The sequence below is a fragment of the Phalacrocorax aristotelis genome, chromosome Z (assembly GCF_949628215.1).
Source record: "Phalacrocorax aristotelis chromosome Z, bGulAri2.1, whole genome shotgun sequence".
In the NCBI taxonomy this organism is placed as follows: domain Eukaryota; kingdom Metazoa; phylum Chordata; class Aves; order Suliformes; family Phalacrocoracidae; genus Phalacrocorax; species Phalacrocorax aristotelis.
In genome coordinates, this window is record NC_134311.1 from 6,594,607 (window position 1) to 6,617,519 (window position 22,913).

General features: G+C 37.3%; 1 protein-coding gene across 3 annotated transcripts in view; it reads left to right on the forward strand.

The window, feature by feature from the left end:
• Nucleotides 1-22,913, forward strand: part of EDIL3 (EGF like repeats and discoidin domains 3) — a 259,250-nt gene that overhangs the window by 230,471 nt on the left and 5,866 nt on the right. For all 3 annotated transcript variants that reach the window (XM_075078570.1, XM_075078571.1, XM_075078572.1), the window contains one exon: nt 14,634-14,789. In XM_075078570.1, the coding sequence (XP_074934671.1) occupies nt 14,634-14,789 (156 nt within the window). The remainder of the gene's footprint in view (nt 1-14,633; nt 14,790-22,913) is intronic.

The window sequence follows — 22,913 nt, forward strand, 5'->3', positions numbered from 1 at the left end:
TCTGTTCTGATTTAGCCTCTGACCTTTATACTCTTTGCAGCAGCATAATTGCAGACGTACATACCAAGTATCTCTTTCAAACCAAAGCACAAAACATGCTGTCATCATAGGATCATCATCTCAACCTCAGAAATAAATTACTGAACACCGTAGATATCAGGGTTCATATAACCTGATTGCATTTATTATTCTGGAAATACTAAGAGTTAATATATTGGCTTTTTTGTTATTGTTGTTAATTTAGGAATTATTTGCTCCACCCACAGTACTACAAGCAAAACCACTGCTGTGCACAAAGTACTCACTTCATATTAAGAAAATCAATAATTTTTTAGTAGATAATTTCTGGTTTTTTCCAGTCTTCCTTGTTGCTCATGACAGAGTATGGATGATTTACCATGGAGAATCACAAAGTACTTTTAAATCAGGGTAATCCCTAAATTTATATGTGAATGCCCTTGCCTTCTGTTTGGCAAGGTCCTTCTAAAATCAAAAGTGTGTGTAGGAAAATCTTCATCTGCCTCATCTGCAGCTTTGCAGTTTAAATGGGCTGAAATATCTAACCTAAATAGTCTTGGGGTATGATCTGTAGTTTTGGGGTGAGACCTCTGGCCTCTGATACGAGGAGGTCAAATTTAGTGAGCTAGTAATTTCTCATGAACTCAGGACCTCTAATGCCTGCACCTGTGTCCAGTGCCTATAGCCAAGGTTTTCACTGAAGGTTATGGGGATAAGCCCATTAGGACACATAACGGAGGTTAGTCAGCCCTTTTTTGGTTTTTTGGGGAATAAGACAATCACTCTGTTTAATCCCAAATGAAATGCAATGCAGTGCTCTCTCCAAGCTGAATATTCTCACCTAGTTCCACAAAGGCTTTAAATATGGTCAGTTTAACATGACATCTGGGAAAAATAGGACAGTTATACCCACTGTGGGTATAACCTTAGGAGTGTCTTTTAACCTCACCTTGGCAAGTCCTTTCTGCGAAGACATGCAGGAACTCAGCAAGGAAAAATACTTATGTGCTGTTGCTCTAAAACATATAAACTTTCTATTAATGTGTTTTTTTAAATAACAGTTTTCTGTGAGAAAATTATCATTTTTCACTATTGGATAGCATAACAAATTTGAAAACTATGTCCTTTCACTGAGTCATCTGATATAAGCACAAGGATCTCTTGCAAGTCAGTACACAAATTACTGCTGATTTGCGTTCTAGTAATAGAGGTATATTTTCTGCTGCCTACAGAGTAAATAGTTAGGAAATGGTCCACTCCATGGAACTGGAATGCATGAGTGAGAAATATCTACTTATAGGCAGTGCAGAAAATCTGTAAACTGCATAACAGTAATTTTTTACTTGAATTCTTGATAGAAAACTCTACTTAGCAGACAGTCTGCTGCAGTGATAAGCCAAAGAGCTTTTATTTTTGTGTGCCAGCCAAAGTAATGCTTTACTTTCTAGTAGGAGTTAATTTACATTAAGACAAGTTTTTATCTAGACTTTTTCCTGGTAGATGCAGTTGGTGGATGTTCAAGTTTATTTCTGTGATTTATACATTTAAAATTATTTTTTAACCACTGGAGTATGAAAGTGGATGTGTCACAACATCTCCCACATGCCTGAAGTTGACTGTAAAATTCTGTTTTTGCCAAGTCTTCCACAAAGGTGCAAATTCTTTGAGAGTAAACACTGGGTTTTAATAAATTAGGCTTATACCCACCTGACAAAGCAAGGGCTGCAGGAGCCATTTACAAGATTAATCTTTGAGAAGGGAACACTGGCAACACAAGGGAGAAAGAAAAAAAGGAAGAAATATCTGATGGATCTACAAGGAAAACACATTGCCCAGAGCTGAAAATATGCTCTTTTCAGATTTCTTAATGTTGTGATTTCACAGACTTCTTTGTATGTTGGTGCTCAAAAATTTTAAGTTAAGATTTTGACTTCATTAATAATTGATCATCTCCTATCTTTCTGCTGTTTTATGGCATACCAGACTTCACCCTCTGTGGTATGTGAGCAGCATTTTGTTAGCTGTAACAGATGTCAGTAGGGATTGTGTGGTTATGTGCAAATGTAGAATTTTGCAAATATTCTGTTTCAGATATTACTTTCTTTGGGACCCAGCCTTGTTTATTATAGAAAATAGTTATGGTTTTGAGAGGAGTGTGTTCCCTTTTCCAGCCATAGCTATTTGTTTCTCTTTTACTATCTTTGTTTCAAAAAAACAGTGTTTTTCTTCTTTTTCCAAAATGTTAGCTGCAATTAGTTGTAGCTAAAGTACTCCTAGGGAGTTTTGGCACTCTTCATGTATTGAAAAATGAATCAAATGTTTTTACTAACCTGCTCCATGTGAACATGATATAACATTTGTTGTCATCTAAATCTTTAATACATTAAGCATAGAAAGCAGCAAGCATGAGTGTGGAACATATGTATAATTATTTGTACTGGAAATGGTGGTAATATTATTTAATACTTTTAACATATCTACAATGTGACTTTCAAGTGTCACCTCAAAGATATGACCATTAACAATCATTGAGTTCATTCTATATATGTCAGGAGAGCTTAGAGAGGCTTTATGTGTAGGAACCTACTCCAGGTGGTGCTTAAGTTACAAAAAACATGCACATGTGGTTTGTTTGTTGTTTTCTTCAGTGGAAGTACTGTAGAGAATGAGGAAGAATCAGTTGGAGGTGAGTAAAAGAGAAGGGTAAAAAAGAGCAAGCAGGCTCAGGTGATCTGTGTGCACCCTGCCAGGAGGTCCAATTCATCCAGTTTGACCCTTGAATGGTGTAAGTTCCAGTTACTGCCGGACCATTAGTGCCCTCTGGGGATATCAAAAGGGCTTTAGCTGCAGATCCCTTTCTATAACCCTGGAAGTGTTTTGTCCAGTTCTTTGTAGGCAGTCATCAGTGTTAAAATTGTTTCAAGCCTCAGTCAGTAGATCCTAGGTTTCTTAGCTTTATAAAATAATTTGTAAACCCTGTTGCAGTGTGGAATGAGGGGCTGAAATAGGTATATTTATGAGCCAACCTTCTGCATTATGTTCTTTTTATGTTCTCACATGCATTAGGGTGCAAAGGTAGGAGTGGTTTAATTTTATAAATCTTAAGGAGAATAAGAAGAATATTACTCAGGACTAATTTTAGTTGTAGGTGCCAGTCACAGACAGTCAGTCATTTTCCCAAGGAATATGGTCCATTGAGACATAAGGAGAGATACATAATTCCAGAACAGATGTAACATCGACCACCAAGTTCCATGTAAACAGACCTCTGGTTTTCTGTGTCCTTTTCTTTTTCAAGCTGAGAAAAGTACAGATAAGATTATGAAATAATTTGTCTTCATTGATTTACCCTGTTGCCTATGCTCCAAAGCATCAGCACCCCTTTGATTAATTATTTAATACTACAAAGGATGGAATAGCTGTCAATTTAAAAAAAAAAAATCTTTCGACAATTGAGATGCACTTTCCACTTTTAAGAAAAAAGTGAGAAGAAACCTAAGTGAAAAATTTTAATTTTTGCTATTAGGTAAACTTCAAAATATTTTGGAGTTCATATTTTTATTTTTATACCTGACTTATGAAAATGAAATATATTGATAGATAATTTTGAACTTCTTCATTAGAAATTCACATCACTATTCAAACGATGAAACTTTTCATTTTATGAAAAATATTCACATTTCAGAGACAAATCAATTTTGAATCAGTTCCAAAAAACTAAAGCTCTGGTTCCACATCAGCTTTACTTAATATTTAATTTAATATAGTGCAGTATTAACTAACTGTTCCTGCATCTGTGGGTTGCAGTTTAAAATCTGGGTTTGAACTGTTCGGAAGTTTCTTTAATCCACATTCCTTGTTGAAAATTCCTATGATAATTCCCAGTCAACCAGTTTTTGTGGAACTTTCATCAAGAAAGCTCTAAAATGGATTATATGATAAAAATTGTCAAAGTTACACAATTGTTACTTTTTCTGGAATGTGGAAGTCCATTCTCATGACCTTTTTTCCCTTACCCAGGTCAGAAACTGAAACTGGGCCAGGCCGGCCTAATGGCCAAGATAGTGATCAACTACTTCAAAAGCGTACTTTTTCGTCTTGTATCTCTCACGATGTTTTTTTCGATTTCTGACGGTACAAAGTGATTTGTTTATTTTTTTAAACTTTGGAGGAACAGGAAGATATTTTCCCATATAACTCCAGGCTTGGTCAACAATTTTAGCAAAGTGTTAATCCCTTAAATCAGTCATGCCTTGTGCTTTCCACACGCTCCCCAGTAGGTGCAGAGAGCCGATAAGCATTACAGGGTGTTCTGAAAACCAAGAAAATACGTCTGTGTCAGATCAAAGGCAGAACTGAGTCCCAGGGTTGGATATGTCCTGCCAATAGCCTAGTCTTATTTTGACCAAGGTCTATTTGTGAAGCTCTATAATAGGGGCTCCAGGGTGTCCTTTTGACTAATAACAGATAATCTTTCTTATGTCCTGGAGAATGAAGATTAATAGACCTTTTAATTGTATTCAAGCTAGTACATTACAAGTTTATTGCCTTAGAAGTGCCAAGCCATTTAGTCTGAAAGGAAAAAGAAACTTGATTTCTCCTGTAAACCTGGAAAAATACTTTTCCAGCTAAAAAACCAAAGCCAATTCCTACATTGTAGTACACCAATTTTGTGTATTTCTGCTGGTCGTTAACAGTGCATCCCTGGAAACAAAAGCTTGCCCTATCACATCAGGGGGAAAGAAAAAAAAAAAGGGAAGAAAAGCTTACTGTTGTTTTTGAAGTCTAGTAGCACAATTTTTGACATATTTAGTTTACAGCTACAGCAGCATAGCTGTATGAAACAGGTTATGCATAATAATCCTGGCTGACAGATGGGCAAAGTCATTCTTAAAAAGAATGGCTGAATGATGCTGTCTTGGCTGAATTTCCTATGAAAATAAGAGTCAGGCACTCAGAGCTTTTAAATACAAGGAAGAACTTTCAGCCTAAACCCCACTTATCTACTAGGCAGATTTAACTTTGCTTACAGGCAGGTTTTTGTTAGTATTTCGACAGTTCAGTAGTTATAATAATTATCAGTCACTTTGCAGTATCTTGTGTGCAAGCTTATCTTCAGTTTAGTTGTTGATCTATAGCTCAGTACTCATAGATTATTGGGACATTTTTATGTACTGCAGAAAATATTTGCAACATTATTAATCACCTGAGAAAAAACAACCAGCTGAATAACGACCTTCTATATTACCACCATTATTTTTCGTTTTAAAAATAAAATGAGCTGCACATGCATAGGTGAGTCCATTTGTGATCCCAACACTTTTACAAAGATATTTATCAGTCCTCCAATAAAAGGTGTCACATCATCTTCCATCCTGAAAACCAAGCAGAATTTGCAGTAATTCATTTGTAGGGAAAGATTTTGCTTTCCCAGGCACTACGTCACCAGACTTTGACTGCAGTCTGAAACCCATAATGCACCGAAAACCAAAGACAACTGAAATCTGAGATACCTAGATTTCTCCTGACAGCAGTTCAAAAGCTGATGCTGTTTCGAAGTGCTGGTATAAAGTGTTAACTTCCTTGCTTTTCACATTTCTGGTTATCAAGTGTCATTCTGAAACTTACGGTTAAATTGACCACATTTCCTCTGCTTACATTCCAGGTTTTCTCCTATCTGTGTTTGCCAGTATTTTGCTGCTCTTTTACCCACTCCAGTACCTGAGATTCCCTGCAGTGGTCTTCTAACAGAACACCTGGGAATCGGACTGGGACAGAGCCCACTGGCATGCAGGAAATCTTACTGATAAATCAGTTCATCAACCTGAGATATATTTTAGTAAAATAAGGAGAGGTAACAGAACTCCTTTCTTGCTCTTCTCACAGTCTAAACGAATGGAGCACGCCCGTCTCGCATCTCAGGATGATCTGTCCCTTATTCATAGGTTAGAGGAAATACAAGCAGAAATGGAAACGGTCAATATTTTTCATAATATTTTTTTACTTTGGTAATTGTTCATTTCTGTGTTTTATTTTCACCTCTAGTTATAGTCAAAATCTTTTGATCAAAAGTTAGCAGCAGCATTATTGTTAGTATAGCAATAAGTGATTTAAATTATATCTTCCAGAAATTACACTCCTGAAAGCTACTTCTTATTATCTCCCAGTTTTATGCAATTTCTGCTTTTAAAGGAGTGCACCATTATGTAAAGAAATGAATGTAAATATCATTTTTTTCCCATTTCCATCTCTATTTCTAGCCATAACTAGGTGCCAGGATTAGCAAATTGTACTGCACAGTCACTGCTTGCAGTAATGTTAGCTGAAGACCTCACAGAGAGGTAGCACAATATGCTGTCAGTATGTTGTATCATAAACTACTCGTGATCATGTTCATAATCTTTTTTCTCTCTTTTTTTTTTAATGGCAAAGTATTGTTTTGTCCTTGGCTTTCCCACCAAAACTCCAACTGATTGATCTAACACAGAATGATTGAACACAGATTTTATCAACTCTTTAAGTGTATTAAAGTAGTTCAGAAGCCTCTGGTGACTCTACCAGGTGTCTAAACCTGCTTAATGTGGTAATTTAATGGACTATTTTTAAATCTGGTAGCATCATCAGGGACTGATAAGTTTTGAATATTACATAGCAGATAGAGAGACTATTGTTGGTTTATTAATGTTTCTTGACTGTTGGTCATCAACGCAATCCACTATGTCATCTCTATGAATATCCTCTAATCACATTCATGGTAAAAGTACTCCTGTACACAAATGTGAAAAATTCAGTGTTAGGAGGAAAGGCTATAGATTTAATCATCACCAATGCTGTACTTTTGAAATACTAAATTTGCTTTTATTTCAGGCTGCATTCAGACCTGGACATACTGGGTACTGCCATTTCCCGTGAGGACATGAACACACACTGATAAATTGTGGGAGTTGCTGACACTCGCAGCAGTCATTCCAGTTTGCAGGATCACTATGAAAATAGTAGTAGATTTTTTATTTTTACATTTTAAGTTTGAAATATTAATAAATGAGAGTAGTCATGGTTTAGTAAAGTGTGGTCATAAAAAGTTTCTCTGTAAGAAATAGATGCTGCTTTTAAAATGGCTATGCAGTTGATCATATAAATCCTATTTATCTGAAGCTTTATGAAAATGCTGAAAAAAATCTATAGTAGTTCAGGTGGTTTTTTTCCCTTTTTCCCATAATACCTATATAACCATTATTACTAGGTACATAAATACATTAATGAAGGATTCATAGAGTCTGTACTGTTTAAGAAGTAGCTGCTCCTTGAGAAGTTGCTCCTGGAAATGAAGTGACCTGTGAGCGTGTGTGTGTGTTTCACTGCAAAAATTTCAGAATAACGGCCTGAGATGTATTTTTGACAGTCCATGGAGGTTTCAAGCAACAGGCCTCACACCCCGATTTCTTGCTTTTACATTGTACTGGGGACAGCTGACAGTACATGGTATTTTTTCTAACTTGTTTCTTATATGCAGTTGCTGCAGTCATAAAGCAAATCAGAGGGAATGTGCTCTTAAAGAATAGGCAAATAAAAGTAAATAAGAAAATAAGAGTTATATTTATTATCTTAGCCTAAAGGACTACAGACATTAAAAATACAGTGGCATAATGTTAAAATAGTGTTGAAGATCTAAGGTTAAATTGAAAAAGAAGGAAGCACATCAAATTTTTAAAGACAAAAAAGAATGGGACTCCAATCTTATTTCATCTGAAAACAACCCACCCTACCTGGGTTCATTAGAAGAAGATTAATTTTAAATATATGCTAGCTCATACAGACCCAATTAAAGGTAAATGTATTTTATTATTTATTTTGCTTAGAAAGAATGAAAATCCTTTATGATGGAATACTGAACAAAATGTTCTGAAATGCTTCTTCCTATCAAATTATTATTCTTCCAAATGCTTCTTCTAAAGCATTTCCTTTTGTCTCATAACTTATTTTCTTACTATTATTTTTTCAGGTTTTATTAATAAGCATTTACACTAATAGTGTATATTTAAGTAACTATACTAAAACACTCTGCTGCTTATGATGCTGTGATGGAAATTAGGTTTCTCCACCAAGAGTGTATAGTTGCTTAGTTGTTTTTTTCCTTCAAATTTTTATATGCAATTAGGCATGATGGATTATTGTTCAGTGGGGTTTTTTTGTTTAATATGAGCCTTTGGAAAACAGCCTGAAATGCTAAGCTTCATAGTTTACAAACAAGAAATGGCTGCTGAAATGTTGTTAGAAACACATAGATGTTGCACATCTGTGGCAAGTGTACTGTACTGTCACCAATTCTTTTTATCTCCAGTGTTTAGGCATGGAGGAGAATTCTAAGTGCTTACACCTCATGCAGTAAGATAAGGACAGCTGCATTTCTGCCTGTATGCTGCAGACACTGCAAGCCTGTCCCTACTTTTCTTAGGCTTGGGTGCAGATAGCAACTATCTGAATATGCCAGTTTACCCTGGAAAATTCATGGGAGTCATGAGGTCTTAAATGAAGAGTAAATCATGTGCTTAGGACAGTTTAAGTGCAATAGACTGTCTTGGTGAGATTCAGGTGCCCAAATATGAGTTTCTACCATTACCTTAAGCATCCCAAAATATCTGAGACCTCCATGCAAGATATGTGATAGGAGCATGTGATAGGCAGATCTGCACCTTGGTGAAGTAGCAGCTGGAGACCGTGCACCCCTCCTTTCTTCAGTCTTGTAAGTGTAAGTACTGCCCCCGCATGGCACTGCTTCCCTCTTATTCTCATGCGCATTGGATCCAGGTTTCTTTCTTTTTGATCCCTGGTGCTTTTAGTCCAAAGGACTCTTTTATTTGCCAAATACAGTAGAAATGCCCAGAAATTCATCAGCATTATCTGGCAACAAGTGATAAAAAAACAGTCTACAAAACCCACAAAAGGTAAATAAAAGAAAACCTGGCAGAAAAATGACATCTCTAAAATTACAAAAAAAAAAAGAGCTGGCTATAGGATTAGCTATACTGGGAGCAGAAACATAGTATCTGTATAAGGAGGGGACTAAAATGAACATTTTAAATAATTATTGAAAAGCATTATTGAACTAACCTTAACCCTCAGCACTCCTGAAATCTTCCACCCCACCTTTCTCCTTTGCATCATTGAATTGAAGCAGAGATTTTATGTCCTGAGATGAAGAGATGCACAGCTGAAGGTGAAGTGAGCCATCTTACCATGATCTTCATTGCGAAATAGGACCCAGTGCCCCCTGGATTCTGAGGGTTCTTTCTTGGCCTTTAACATTATGGTGTAGATAAGAAGTGTGTTATTTTTAAAGACTGTCTTCGCTTTTCGTGCTTTGGTTCACGTGATGGAGTATCTTCACAGAGCATGAAATGGATTCCTTTCAGATTAAATTAAGCCAAAAGACATGCTTCAAAATTTGGTCCAGGCTAGCTGGAAGTTAAAACCCCGCAGCACACACTGTGTAGACATCCTGTTCTCCATATCAGCTGCTTTGCTTCACAGATCTACGCCCATCGCACCGTGCTGCTTGTCAGTGTAAATGCAGCCTACCTGTGCTTATTGTTTTCCCAGTCTCCAATGCTTTGGGCACTGTGGCTGGGTTTTGCTAGGCATTAGAGAATCACAGAGCAGTTGAGGATGGAAAGAACTGCTGGGGGTCATCTGGTCCAACACCCAGCCTGACCAAGCAAGGCCACCCAGATCCGGTTGCTATGTAGGGCCATCTAGATCCATCTCCCCTGTTAATGTCTGAGGTGCTGGAGACTCCTGCAATTCGTTTCTTCTTGAGGCTTGTTTTCTTGTAAGCCAGTATATGTTTCTGTCCTAGGAGAGACTACCTGAGCTGTGTGGTCACTCAGCTTCCACATGTGATCTCATGAAAGCTACCCACTTCCTCTCCTGAGTCCTGTCCACACATGGCTTATCAGTTATGTGCTGTCCTGCCTCCTTAATAGTCCCAGCAAATGCCTGGAATGCAATTTGTTTCCACCAAGTATGTGGAAGAGGAAAAAGGCATGTTGGGAGTGAGGAGGGGATGTTCAGAAAGTTATGGTTGATATTTCATGGCACATCTACTCCACTTGTACTGAGCTTCCTGATGTAATGGAAACCCAAGCCAGTAGGTTGTGGTAGGCGATGCATCACCATGAAGACTATCATGAGTCCAGAAATGGTATAGTTGTGCTCAAGCACAGTGCATGCAAATGCAGTTGCACTGCTTGCAGATCCGAACTGGTTTATGGGCAGCTGTCCCAAATGCCTAGGACTGCCTCATCCTTATGTTCCTGCTCTTGGGAGAAGCTAATGTTGCCAGGTAGAAGGCCTTTGCATCTGTAAGTTGCAGTTCTCAAGGAGTTCAGGGGCAAAGGTGGCTTTATGAAGACTGGGCACATCTGCATAGTCAGAAGCTGAGAGCTGATGTTTATTAACTTCAGGCTGCTCAGAGCAGGGACAGAGCATGCACATCACTGTTTTCTCCTGATAAGACCTACTTACAGTAAAAGTACTAGTTACTCTATGTTTAACTGCACAGTGACACACAGGTCATGCTGCACATCTGTGCAGCGGTTCATTAAAAATGTTTCCTATTCAGTTGGATTTATCTTTGTGCTTCTCTCAAATTAATTCTCCTGCAAATCATACTGAATCTTCTTTAACATCTGAAGCAAGGTGGGAAACAAATATATACAAAGGGAGTAGCTATAGCCCAAGAGAGGTCTTTCAGACACAAGATGTTAAACTGCTTTTTGATCAGCTGCTTGTAGAAATGTACATTAAACTGTAAACCATGGTTCTTCTTGTAATCAGTTAATGACCCTATCAGTTGCAGACTAATTGCCTCTACCACCTTCTAAATTCTGCTGCACTGAAAAAGCCAAAGTCACATTCTTGATCTTGTTAATCACATTCATCTTTGAAGAGTTGTTGTGGTTTAACCCCAGCTGGCAACCAAGCCCCACGCAGCCGCTCGCTCACTCCCCCCCGGTGGGACGGGGGAGAGAATCAGAAGGGTAAAAGTGAGAAAACTCATGGGTTGAGATAAAGACAGTTTAACAGGTAAAGCAAAAGCTGCGCACATAAGCAAAGCAGAGCAAGGAATTTATTCCCTTCCCACGGGCAGGCGGGTGCTCAGCCATCCCCAGGGCAGCAGGGCTCCATCGTGCATAACGGTGACTTGGGAAGACAAACGCCATCACTCCAAGTGTGCCCCCCCCTTCCTTCTTGTTCCCCCAGCTCTATACACTGAGCATGACACCATAAAGTGTGGGACATCCCTGGGGTCAGTTAGGGTCACTATCCTGGCCATGTCCCCTCCCAACCCCTTGTGCCCCCCCAGCCCCTCTCTGGTGGGGTGGGGTGAGGGGCAGGGAAGGCCTTGGCTCTGTGCAAGCCCTGCTCCGCAGGAACGAAAACAGCCCTGTGCTATCAGCACTGTTTCCAGCACAAATCCAAACCACAGACCCACACAAAAGAAATTAACTCTATCTCAGCCAAAGCCAGCACAAGAGTACATAGTGGTTGTGTGTTAATTCAACTTCTCTCCCTGGTAATTTCTTTGATTGCCTGTTACTTACAATCTGCACTAACTGAATAAATGTGCTCTGCATCCTGATGGGAAGATATGGCTTGCATTTAAGCTATTTTAATGCAGATGTTTTGCCCAGAAATTGGGGTAAATTCTTCTCACCTTTCTCCTCTAAAGTACTTTCAATAAGAAGAATGAAAAGCAGGGCTGTTAACCCTTTGCAGAAGGTAATAAAGCAACAGAGTAAAAGTCCTATTTCTTTAATGCTAGTATAATAGCAATCTTTATTGCCTGAAGGCTTCTCATCAGCTTATGAAAAAACAAGTAAATAAAATCCTGAAATATGGGAAACAGATGCTGGTGTTATATCCTTTTATTCTTTTCCTCCATCTCCAGCAACATGCATTGTCCGTATTGTCAAGACCTAGAACAAAGTCTGCCTATTCATTATTCCTTTTTTTTTTTCTCATTTTTAAAAATATAATACACAAACACACACAGATATTCTACATAGTGCTATGTAGGTCTTTCAGAAAAAGACTGAACATATGCTAAATTACCTTTCAGCTTCCCACATCATTTTTCTGAACAAGAGTACAAGGTCACTGGATATATCCTATAAGCACAAAACAATTGTTACTAGGACATTTTTGTTAACACTGGATATGTGTGATAAAAAAGATTTACTGTGATTTTATTTTTGAAATCCCCTGAATTTTAATAAGATTTTTTTCTCCTTTTTCTGAATTTCAATGAGAAATACTCTGAGTATCATAGCCGTATTAAATATTTGTGAAATCCTTTTAGATTCTTTCAACATTTTAAACATAAACAATTTTTTAATGAAAGCATTTTTTCAAGTTAACAAGAGAGACATTAACTTTTAGTCTAAGAATCATTCTCTGCTAAAAAGAGGTTACACTTGACTAATGTTAGTTATTTATACAGAGAATCTAAAGTTGGTTCTGAAATGTTTAGTTCAAATGCTGCCTGGAACTGTGGACCAATTAGTGATTCCTCACCAGATCAGTCTTTTTGAGAAACAGACTATTCATTTAGACTCCAAAATATTTGGAAGCATGGTCTGGAGAACTGGTGTTTATTAATTCATGGAAGACTTATACTAATTGGCAGTGTTCATTTCCCAGAGGCCCACTCAGGCTATGGAAGCAAGCCCCCCTGCACTCTTTACAGACGAAAGAAGCCCCTTCAAGCAGTCTATGAGAGCATCCGAAGCAGACCCCTTTGAGTGATTGTTGATTGATTCCCTCTCTCTCTCCATTGACCAAAGAGAAAACAAAGAGTTTTGCCTCACAAGGATACTTCCCTCATATTCTGGGGTGCTCTTCTGAGCAACTGTGCTGAAACCAGATGGCAATAGACTCATTCATTCTGGTAGAGCCAGAACTCTTGGAACATCTGCAGATAATGGCATTTTCTACTTACTATTGCATTATCTCAGTATAGAAGCTTTTGTTATTCCTTTTCTTAAAAGGGTTTGCCAGCCATTATTTGTTCCCTGTCTTCAAATGTTGGGGCAGGGGTCTTGTCTTCCTTGCCTGATTGCTCTAAAGAGTCATTTTTCCTCTTCTTTTCTTATAAATGTACTCTTATACTTTTCTGTGTTTTCTTCTTTATAGAGTCCAAACTGTAGTGCCCATCTTTCAAAGGCATCAGCTTAGACTAGCTGACTTCTTATGCCTCTGTATTTTTCCTTCTCATTATTAATTTCTTATGCTTCATATCACATCTGTTCTTCTGTCGTCCCCCATACTCCAGTCAAAATCTGGTTTGCTCAGGGGTGCTCAGATTCCCAAAATGGCAAGACTGGATCTTCAGCATTTGATCAGAAAGAGACTATTTCTTCACCTTCTCTTTTTAAGTTTTTACTGTAAAAACTTATCACTCCTATTCTCATGGAGTCCTGCACTCCTCTCATTTTACTGTAATATTTTTACTATTAGTCTCTCTTGCCTGATTTAATGGACAATATTAAAAATGCCAACTGCTTCACAGTCATTTATTGTTTGAAATAAATCTACCTTTTTTCTATTTCTTACTGGCTTGCTGCATTGCTGGAGGACACAGAATGAAGCCTCAGTTTTACTGTCACATTTCAAGAAAATGTCAACTTTGATAGGGAATTCAACTCCTCCATTATTCCTCTAAAATACATTATTAGGTCAATTTACTTCTGTTATTTTATTCTGTTCCTTGATCTTTTTAATCCAAGGCATCTGGCCTAAATACGTTATATTCAGTGTTGAGTCCTGGTTCAAAAGAACTGATCATAGATTTGCTGACCCATGTGAAAGCCACTTGAAAGCTCAGATTTTATTAGGCTTTAAGACTCCTTCCTTGTAGTTTTAAAAGTCTTGTGCTAGATTATAAACTAAAGAACTCAAAAAATTCAAGGAATGAAAAAGTCAGAGCTTTAGAGGTAGAAAAAGAAAGTCTTAAAGAAAGAAAGAAAGTTCAGCTGGAAAAAAGTGTGATAGCAAATGTTTTAAAAGACTTAGTAAAGCATAGACTGTGTTACTGCAAAGGAAATGGAAAGGCACTTGGGGAATCAGCCTCTGGCATATTGTGTTCTGATTATTAGGAGCAAATGGGAACACTTTTTGTCTACGAATTATTTGCAGAGGAGACTGCTGGTTTTTTGGGACCATGTATGGCACCTAGAACAATGGAAAGTGGTGTGAGATCAGCCTTGTTGTGCCATTAGGTGGCACAATAAGTAACAATAAGTAACAAACAGAAAACAAAATTAAACTGACTTGGAGCTTGGAGAAGGAAAGGTACTGTCTATGGTGTCAGCATGCCGTAGGCATAGTTGCAAAGCAGTGCAAAGCCACCTCTTGGACTCGGTCATTTCTCACCGTGCACTAAGGGGCTTCTGAACATCCTGGGTTTTCCTGCCTGCACCCAAGAACCGTCTGCAAACAACGCGTGACACACTGCACCGTTTTGCTTTGGTGTGGTGTAACATCAGACTGCAGAGAGAAGCTGTTCTAATTATGTTCTCCTGTGTATTGTTCTATTTCCGTTTTGTTTTGTTTAGGTTGACCTGCTCGTCCCTACAAAAATCACGGGCATAATTACCCAAGGAGCTAAAGATTTTGGTCACGTCCAATTTGTGGGATCCTACAAGCTTGCTTACAGTAATGATGGGGAGCGCTGGATCATATACCAAGATGAAAAACAAAAGAAGGATAAGGTAAGGAAAAGAGAAAATTGATATTTTGGTTGCATTTACAGAGGTCTACATCTGTAGGAACTCCAGTGCTTGAAGCCTATAGATTATTGCATGCCACCTGCTTTACAGGGTTCCGTATGCATAGAATCCCACAGATAAAAGTCAAGGTGAATAAAAAAGAGTCATATAACACAATGACATTCACAGTGCAGTAATACCATACCTATCAGTGCAATGCACCTGATTTAACGCTATTAAATATGGGACATAAAACTTTACAGTTCCCCATTTATTGGAATTATTTTTTCCTTTAACTCTAGAGGAGAAGGTATATAAATAGCAGTTTATTTGTATATTCAGAACCAGTGTCTCAGTGTATATTTTGATAAGTATGCACTATTTTCTGTAATTTTCTGTAAAGCACATCTTTAGTGTACCTCATTACTGAGCCATTTTGGACTGATTTTTTTTTTCCCCTGGAAATTAATCACTAGGGTTTCAAATACCCAATGGAAAGATTATTTTTATTACACTATTAAATGAATACAAAACATAAAATTTTCACAACTTCCTTTTTGCAAATGTTTAATTACAGGCACAGAGAAAGTATAGGTTTGCGGATTGATTTACCTGGAAGCATTTAACTTTTCTCTTATCATTTAGGGTATTATTCATTATATGTTTCCTTTAAACTGTATAACACTTGTATACTGCAAATACCTGAATTCATAATATCAACTGTTATGAAAGAGATATGCATTGCTTAAGGGAAATGTTGAGCAAGCTGACAAAATTTGAATTATTTATTAAGTATCTTAGTGGAATTATGTCTGATCAAAATAAAAGATACATTAAAAAAATTACCAGATGGCTGATATGTCTGATAATGCATGTATCAAGTCTTGTGGTTTTGGTACTATGGGTATTAAATATTCCCACTTGTACTTATTTTTTTAGAATAGTAAAAATTTAATACCCTTCATATAGGTCAGTTAAATTCATTTTTTTCTGAAGTAATGAGAAAGCTGTGTGAGTACAGGTAGATCTATTGAGGAGGGGTTAGACAACTGCATCTCTTAAATCTCATTGATTTAAAATGATTGATCAAATGTACACCCATTTATTAGGGGAAGGTGTTCTAAATTACTCAATTAAATATGTAAATAACTATATGTGTGTATCTGCATAGACGTGTTCTGCTTGATAGATTATTATCCAAAGACGGCACTGTAAAGTCCTACTCTTAAAAGGCAAATGGCACTTCACTGTGGATTTATCCTGCACTGAGATTTTTCTCCATCAAATTTAAAAGGATTTTAGATAGGGAAAACAAAATCAGTTGTTTTAGCCATCCAGCTGAGACGGTCTTGACACCAATGATTATGGATGTGTCTAGTATAATTGGTTGTCAGATAAAAATTGGAAACAAACAACTCACCTTTCATAGACATACCATAAATGCAGTCAATATAAATGACAGATAGTCGCTTCAGTACTTTATACGCATCCCATTTTAAATCCCTGGCATTTAAAAACAGAAGCAAAAGATCTATTCTGAAAGAAATGTCGTCTCAAAGCCAAACTTCTGTTAGCAAACTGTTGCATTCATTTTACTGAAAAAGGGAACAAACCCGCGTTCAAGTCTCCAGTGAGAAACACAGTAACAGAAGCAAGCAAATCTAGAAGAAAAGGCGCTCTCGCTTAACAGCACTGTTCCAGTCTACACTTGTTTATAACATTTGCCAAAACAATTAAATTCTTTTTGCTTTCATTATCAGCTGGATGGTTAATTGCTATATGCATAGTCTGTTAGGAACAATGGAAAACTCTTAATCATTGTCTTATTAAAACATCTCACATCCCATATTAATTAACATCCCTAAGAATAAAATAAATGCATCTTATTATGATTCTTTAACAAATCAAGAGAAGTTAAAAGCAGAGTGAGATCAAATACACTTAGCTGGAAATTAGAAGTTATAACTTCTGAATTTAAATTTGTATGAAATAAACAAAGAAGATCATCTGATGCAAGTCTAGACCTCAGTCTTTGATACACAAACATTAATCCAAAATTTCTTTACTATTTTTAATTTTTTCCATGTGATAAAGGTCTGGGAAAGTCAAAAATCTGATGGCAGAGTCTGACATTCCAGAAATGCTAGCTTTCCGTCAGTGACTCGGCAAAACATTATAGGAGGTAGGACTGGAAAGAATCTCAAGGCAGCACCTAAACATATACCTCTTGACCAATGAAGAGATTATGCTTCTCTCCTCCAATCCCCTCTGAGGTCTTCTCAGCAGAAAATGGGATGCAACCTCCCCCAAGTCCCTTCCTGCCACCACAGGAGTAGATGCAAACTGTTCATTGTTACAACTAAGGCTCAATTCATTCACCTGTCCTTCACCTCATACAGTGCTCATATCCTGCACCATTCTCCATCAGATTATTATTTAATATGTTTGTAGAGACAGCCAGTGATTGAAATTCTACTATATAAGCAGTCTATTCCAGTGTTTAAATATCCTTAAAGGTGGAAAGGTTGCTTATCCCCCTCCCTGCCATGTATCCACCCTGTCTTCAAAGGACACAGAAACCTGATTTTACCATCCTCTTTTCAGACAGTTTGTTTTGGTTGAAACTTGTTAACTTATTCTCAATTTCTTTATGGGGAAAAAATAACCTTTGTTCTTTCAGCCTTTTCTCAAAGGGTATGTTTTCTCAACCCCAGAACATGCTGCTTGGACCAGCTTTTTCTGAAGTGTGGTTTCCCAGGCTTGTGGTAGCATTGCAGTGTTTAACACAGACCTACTGCCTGCTCCATCATTCTTCATATTGTACCTGTGACATTGGTTTTGACTTCCTAAGTTTTGGAGCATCATCCAGTAAAAATTTCCAGTTTGACACCAAAGCCATCATCACCGCTCCAGCTAGGTGTGTCGATGCAGTGTGCTCTGGCAGGATTTGCCCAACGGATATGTATAGCACCAGAAATACTGGCCTCCCTCTGGCCTGGGTACAGCAGAACAAAAATATAAATGAAAAATGAAAATGGCTGAAGAAAAAGCAATGCTGTGCCTCATCCATGGGGAGCAGAATAGAAATAGTGTCATTGGTCCTGTCTGACAGTAACATCTTTGAACAGGATCCACAAAAATTTCCTTAGCTTAAGCTAAGATACAAGATTTGGCCCAAAATGCAAAAACACTGTATAAGAAACCATATTTTCACAGGAAAGTGAGGCTTTCATATGAAATGTTTCTTCTGTCCCCTGGAGATACAGAAGGGAGATAAAAGATTGATACTGGAAACTACCAATAGCAAAAAGCATAAATTATTACTAATTTACCCTCATTCACTCTATTTATTAAATGAACATGTTGATTTATTGTATGAAGGATAGAATATATAGATTTCTTGTTTCCTTTGCAGGTAGTTTACTCATCCTATATTCATCCTGTGATCCTTTCCTTAGGAGAAAGATGGTTCCAAAAACTTTCAGGGAAAGGAAGACAGGATAACAGAAAAATAACTACTTTTAAAGTCCAAACAAAATAGTCATTTTACATTCTGAAAAGCAGACACAGAAATTATGGAGATATTGGTAGGCTGGTAATAATGATTTGTGGATTATTATTGTGACTCTAAAATGCATTGAAGAAAGGGCTGAGAGCTTAATCCTGTCTGGTGCTGAACATCTCACCGTTCAGCGGTTTGAATGATCAGTCCTAATGTACCAGCAGGTCTCAGTGAATTCCTGAAGCTATTCATTTGTGCCCTTTCATCATTTGTGAAGCTATTTTACAAAGGAAAAAAAATATTGGTATCTTGTATTCACAAGTGCACTATGTACAGCCTGTATCTTTGATGAGTCTGCAAGAAATTAGTTGTTTCAAACAGAAGGAAATACGGTGTTCGGTTTTCTTCTTTGCCCCATTGCAAATGGGAAAGCTGTTCCAAGAACAGTGGCTGCTGCAGCTTCGCTTTGCCTTCTGCTATTTTAACGGCCAGTCATTTGAGTTCACACCTGTGCTGACCTTCTATGAATGCAGGTGAAAAAGTACTGGGGGAAAATAAGCATGTCTTTAAAAAATTAAGCATTTCTCATTCATTTTAAATAGTTTGAATGTGTTGCCTGGAAAATATGAAAGCTTTTCCTGTTGTCTTCAAGAAGCAAAATAAATTACATCGCAGGGTGGCAAGTAGGACGAAAATGTATTTTAGAAAAAGGACCAGAGCTAATAGCTATCTTGTTTTTCTCAACTAGAGGTCAGTAGCTCACTATGCCTCCAAAGCTAAGGACATCCAAACCAAATTTGACCTTTTTTTTAATCACATTCCACATGTGATTTATAAATTGCACAGCCTGCTGTAGATAACTCAAGGCCAGCTGCAATGTCAAATGGCATTTTAGAGGCTGTTTTTTTAAATAAGATGAGAACATTTGAAAGTAGCCTAAAGGAGTCTAGCAGTCTGCAGCACTGTCAGTCATTATTAGCCATCAGCAGTGCAATTAGCTGCAGGTAAACAATGTCCGGTATGCAAATGGCCGCTGGATTTGTACATAAAATGATGAAATAGTTATAAGTTATATGCTTTGCATGTCTTGTTAATTGCCATAGCAACAGAAGACAGGAACCTACTTATAAATGAAAAGATAGAAAATGTCAGGTTAAATATCTTTCTGCTACATTTCCTATTGGTTTTTCTATATGGTGTTTAATTATTATACTACCTGGTTTACATTGATAGATTCAATTCCTACATATAATCTACATATTTGGCAGAGCTAAAGTCCCTTTTAAAACTACTATTAATTAAAATATTATTACTATTATTATTTAATAGTGTTACTTAAAATAATATTTCTAATCTAACATTAATACTTGTTTTTCTGCACTGGTTTAAATTATGAATGAGTTCTATTACTTTCAGCTGAGTTAACATGATTTGTATCAGATGAAGGTCTAGCTATACTCATTCCAGGTTGTGCCTCCAGCACACGTATCTGTCTCCTTCATACCCATACTGCGAGCTGAAGGAAGACAACATGCTCATATTCAGAGTCTTTTCTGTAAGAATTTCTGGAGAAGGCTGATTTTCAAAATGTTTCTCTTTTTGCTTGACTTTGAACCTTCTATCATAAAGCACTTATAAACTATGTACAGGGGAGTAAATTCCCATTTTAGTAGCATCAGTAGATAGGTCAAGTGGCAAAAATAACCAGAATGTGATAGTGTTTTACAAGTTTAAAAGTTTTATCTGCCTGATACCTATTCTGAACTTGAAGAAATAATGAAGGTCATGTAATACATATTCATATTCATGTACCACGGAGATTAAAAAAAGGTCTTCCTCCTGGCACTGGGTCCTTTTGCATAGCTATCCCCTGCACACCAACCAAATCCTGACCCTTCAGCCACAAAGAAAAGTGCTTGTTGAAGAAGGAGAAAGGAGGATGGCTAAGATCAGGTGTGGAAAATTTACACCCACCTACAGAAATTTTATGTATACCAACTGAAAAGAAAAAATATCTTTTTTCTGTCCTCTTAATCACTTCAAAAGCACAAGTGCATACACACATATATGTATGTATTTACATGTGTATACATGTATATTTAAAAAACCCTTCCCCATCATTGATAGTGGAAAGCTTCTTCCACGGGATGGGCTCTGCCCATAAACAGCAGCTTTATTTCTGGTGAGAAATCAAGAATCTTTCATGATCTTTTACCTGGTGTTGTTCACTTGTCACTTTTCATGGTGAGAAGAGTTACTCCACCAAGAGAACAAGTAAATGGTCTGTTCAAATCTGTTAATTCCCTCTCTTGCTTAAGCATGTCTTCCTTCAGTGAATAATAATAAAGAAATAAAATGTTTCTATAATAAAGTAATATAGCTGTCAAAAATTACTTTTCATGCAGCCTTTTTTTTAGATTTTAAATGAACAGTGCCCCCTTCATTTGCCCAGACACTGAGGTGTTCTGAACTGAAGCAAATTCCAAACAGGAGCTAGGTCTAGCTATTCTTTTAAAATAATCTGCCTCTGATATGAGCAGGATTAACTGCTCCATGAAATAATGTGTTTAAAATATTCTGCTCAGAATAAAAAATACAGTTAAGGTACAGCAGCCAACATCGCACTTCACCATCGGAGGCTCAAATGTTAAAGTCTGAACTCTCAGCCATTATCATAAATAGCAGGAACCAATAAATGCTATGGCCAATGCAGACTTCTCATGTAATTTAAGCTTATGCAAGACATGAGATCCAGAAAGATTCTCTATGGAGAGAATTTTCATCCTCCTCGCTCGTCCATTGTCACAGAATCACAGGCAGTCTTTCCCACTGCAGCCACCTGTTAATGGATGTGCCCTAAAACCTGGTTTCCAGCTCTACGTTTGGAGAAAAGCAAACAACACTTGTAATAAATTCTGTAATTTCCCAAGATATTCTTCTTCAGGTATTCCTTCTAAATTATCATAAAACATACAATAGTTTTATTTTTAAAATATGAATCAAATTACACTGTCATTATTCAGTTTTACTGCTTATGCCATAAAACACTTAGTGCTGTTGAAAAATCTTAGTGTATGTTTGAGGGCAAGACATCCAAACTCCTTGTTGGACACAGTTATAAACAAGACGTGTTTATATTTCAGAAATCTTTTTTGCAGAGACTGTCAGTACATATTTTCCAGGTTTTTGTTCTCTTTTACATGAACTGATCATAAAATAGGTCATCAGAAGTACAACAGCAAGCATTTTCTACTTTTTTGTTTTAATAGCAGCTGTAAGAGACTAAGCTACAGAGGAGCTACACATATGTGTGTGAGGTGTTTATGTGTAAACTTGCTAAAGCTGCTGAGTAAATGTTCTAGCAAGTTACACCTTTTAAGTACGCAGACTGACACAAACAGATACATCCACTGTAAAATAGCATTCTACAACAGGATTGTCAAAACGCAGGAGCTTTGGTCCACTTTTACCAACTCAGGCACCTTGTAAGATGGGAGCCACTGGGCTGGGTGAGGCTGAAGCTCTCTTCAAGGATGGGAGCATCCTGTAGCAGATGACTAAAGAAATAAAAAAACATAGGGCTGTTATTCTTCCCTAGGGTACGTTCCCAGCGTCTGGCTCTCTTCTATCTGTGTTTTTAATAGCCCGTGCTGATTTTATCCCTAACAGTTTATGTGATCTTTAACAGTAGTTAAAGGCTGTGGAAGCTGTGCCGCAGTTTAATTATGTGTTGTATGGGGAACCATGACTTTTAGGTGGCTCAGGACAAACTGGCTATCATTCCTTGTCCCCTTGCAGCTCTGGTAAGGGGACAGAGCAAGATTGCCTGCTATTGATTTTCTCCATGCCACTTATGATTTTATAGACATCTATCATATCTCCTTTCAGGCTGAAGAGACTTAGTCCATTTAATAATTTGCAAAAGGATGTTCTTCTGTGCTTGCGGCCATCTTGCTAAGTCACTCTGTATATTGGCTGTTTGAGATAAAGCAGGACCAGATCTGCACCCACCCAGAACTCAAAATGAAGATATGCGCTGACTTTATGCACTGATACTTTAATAACTTACACTCTGATCAAGTTCCTTGACCACTAATCAGCTTGGGTTTTATTGTCATGGGGAATTTTTTTTCATCTGAAAAACTACATAGAACTATGTATTATAATTCCAACATTAGCTTCTTGAATGCTAATAAATTGTTACAGTCTTTGGAGGTGTTTTATACTGAAACCAACTCAGAAAGAAATGTGAGGAGTGAACATTTATGGTATAAGGCTACTGGCTCTTCAAGAGCTTTTAATTGCTCAGGTGGTTCATTCAGTATTGACTGTCTGGGCATAAAGCAACAGGTAATTAAAGAAAAAATACATCTGGCTACAGAAATAGCTTTTTTCCTACTGATAAGTCAGATGTACAGTTTTTGTCCTTTGTCCTCCCTGCTCTTTCCAAGTTTCTTGACTCCAATACTGAACTTAGGCTGAAGTAAAATGAAGACTGACAAAGAATATATTCCTCCCATAAGAAATTTGCCACGGGTCCACAGCAAAAAAAAAAATCCATTAAATTTCATTTTAGAATGTTATATTTCATGCAGGTCACATTTTTGGTTGCTGACAAAGCTTCC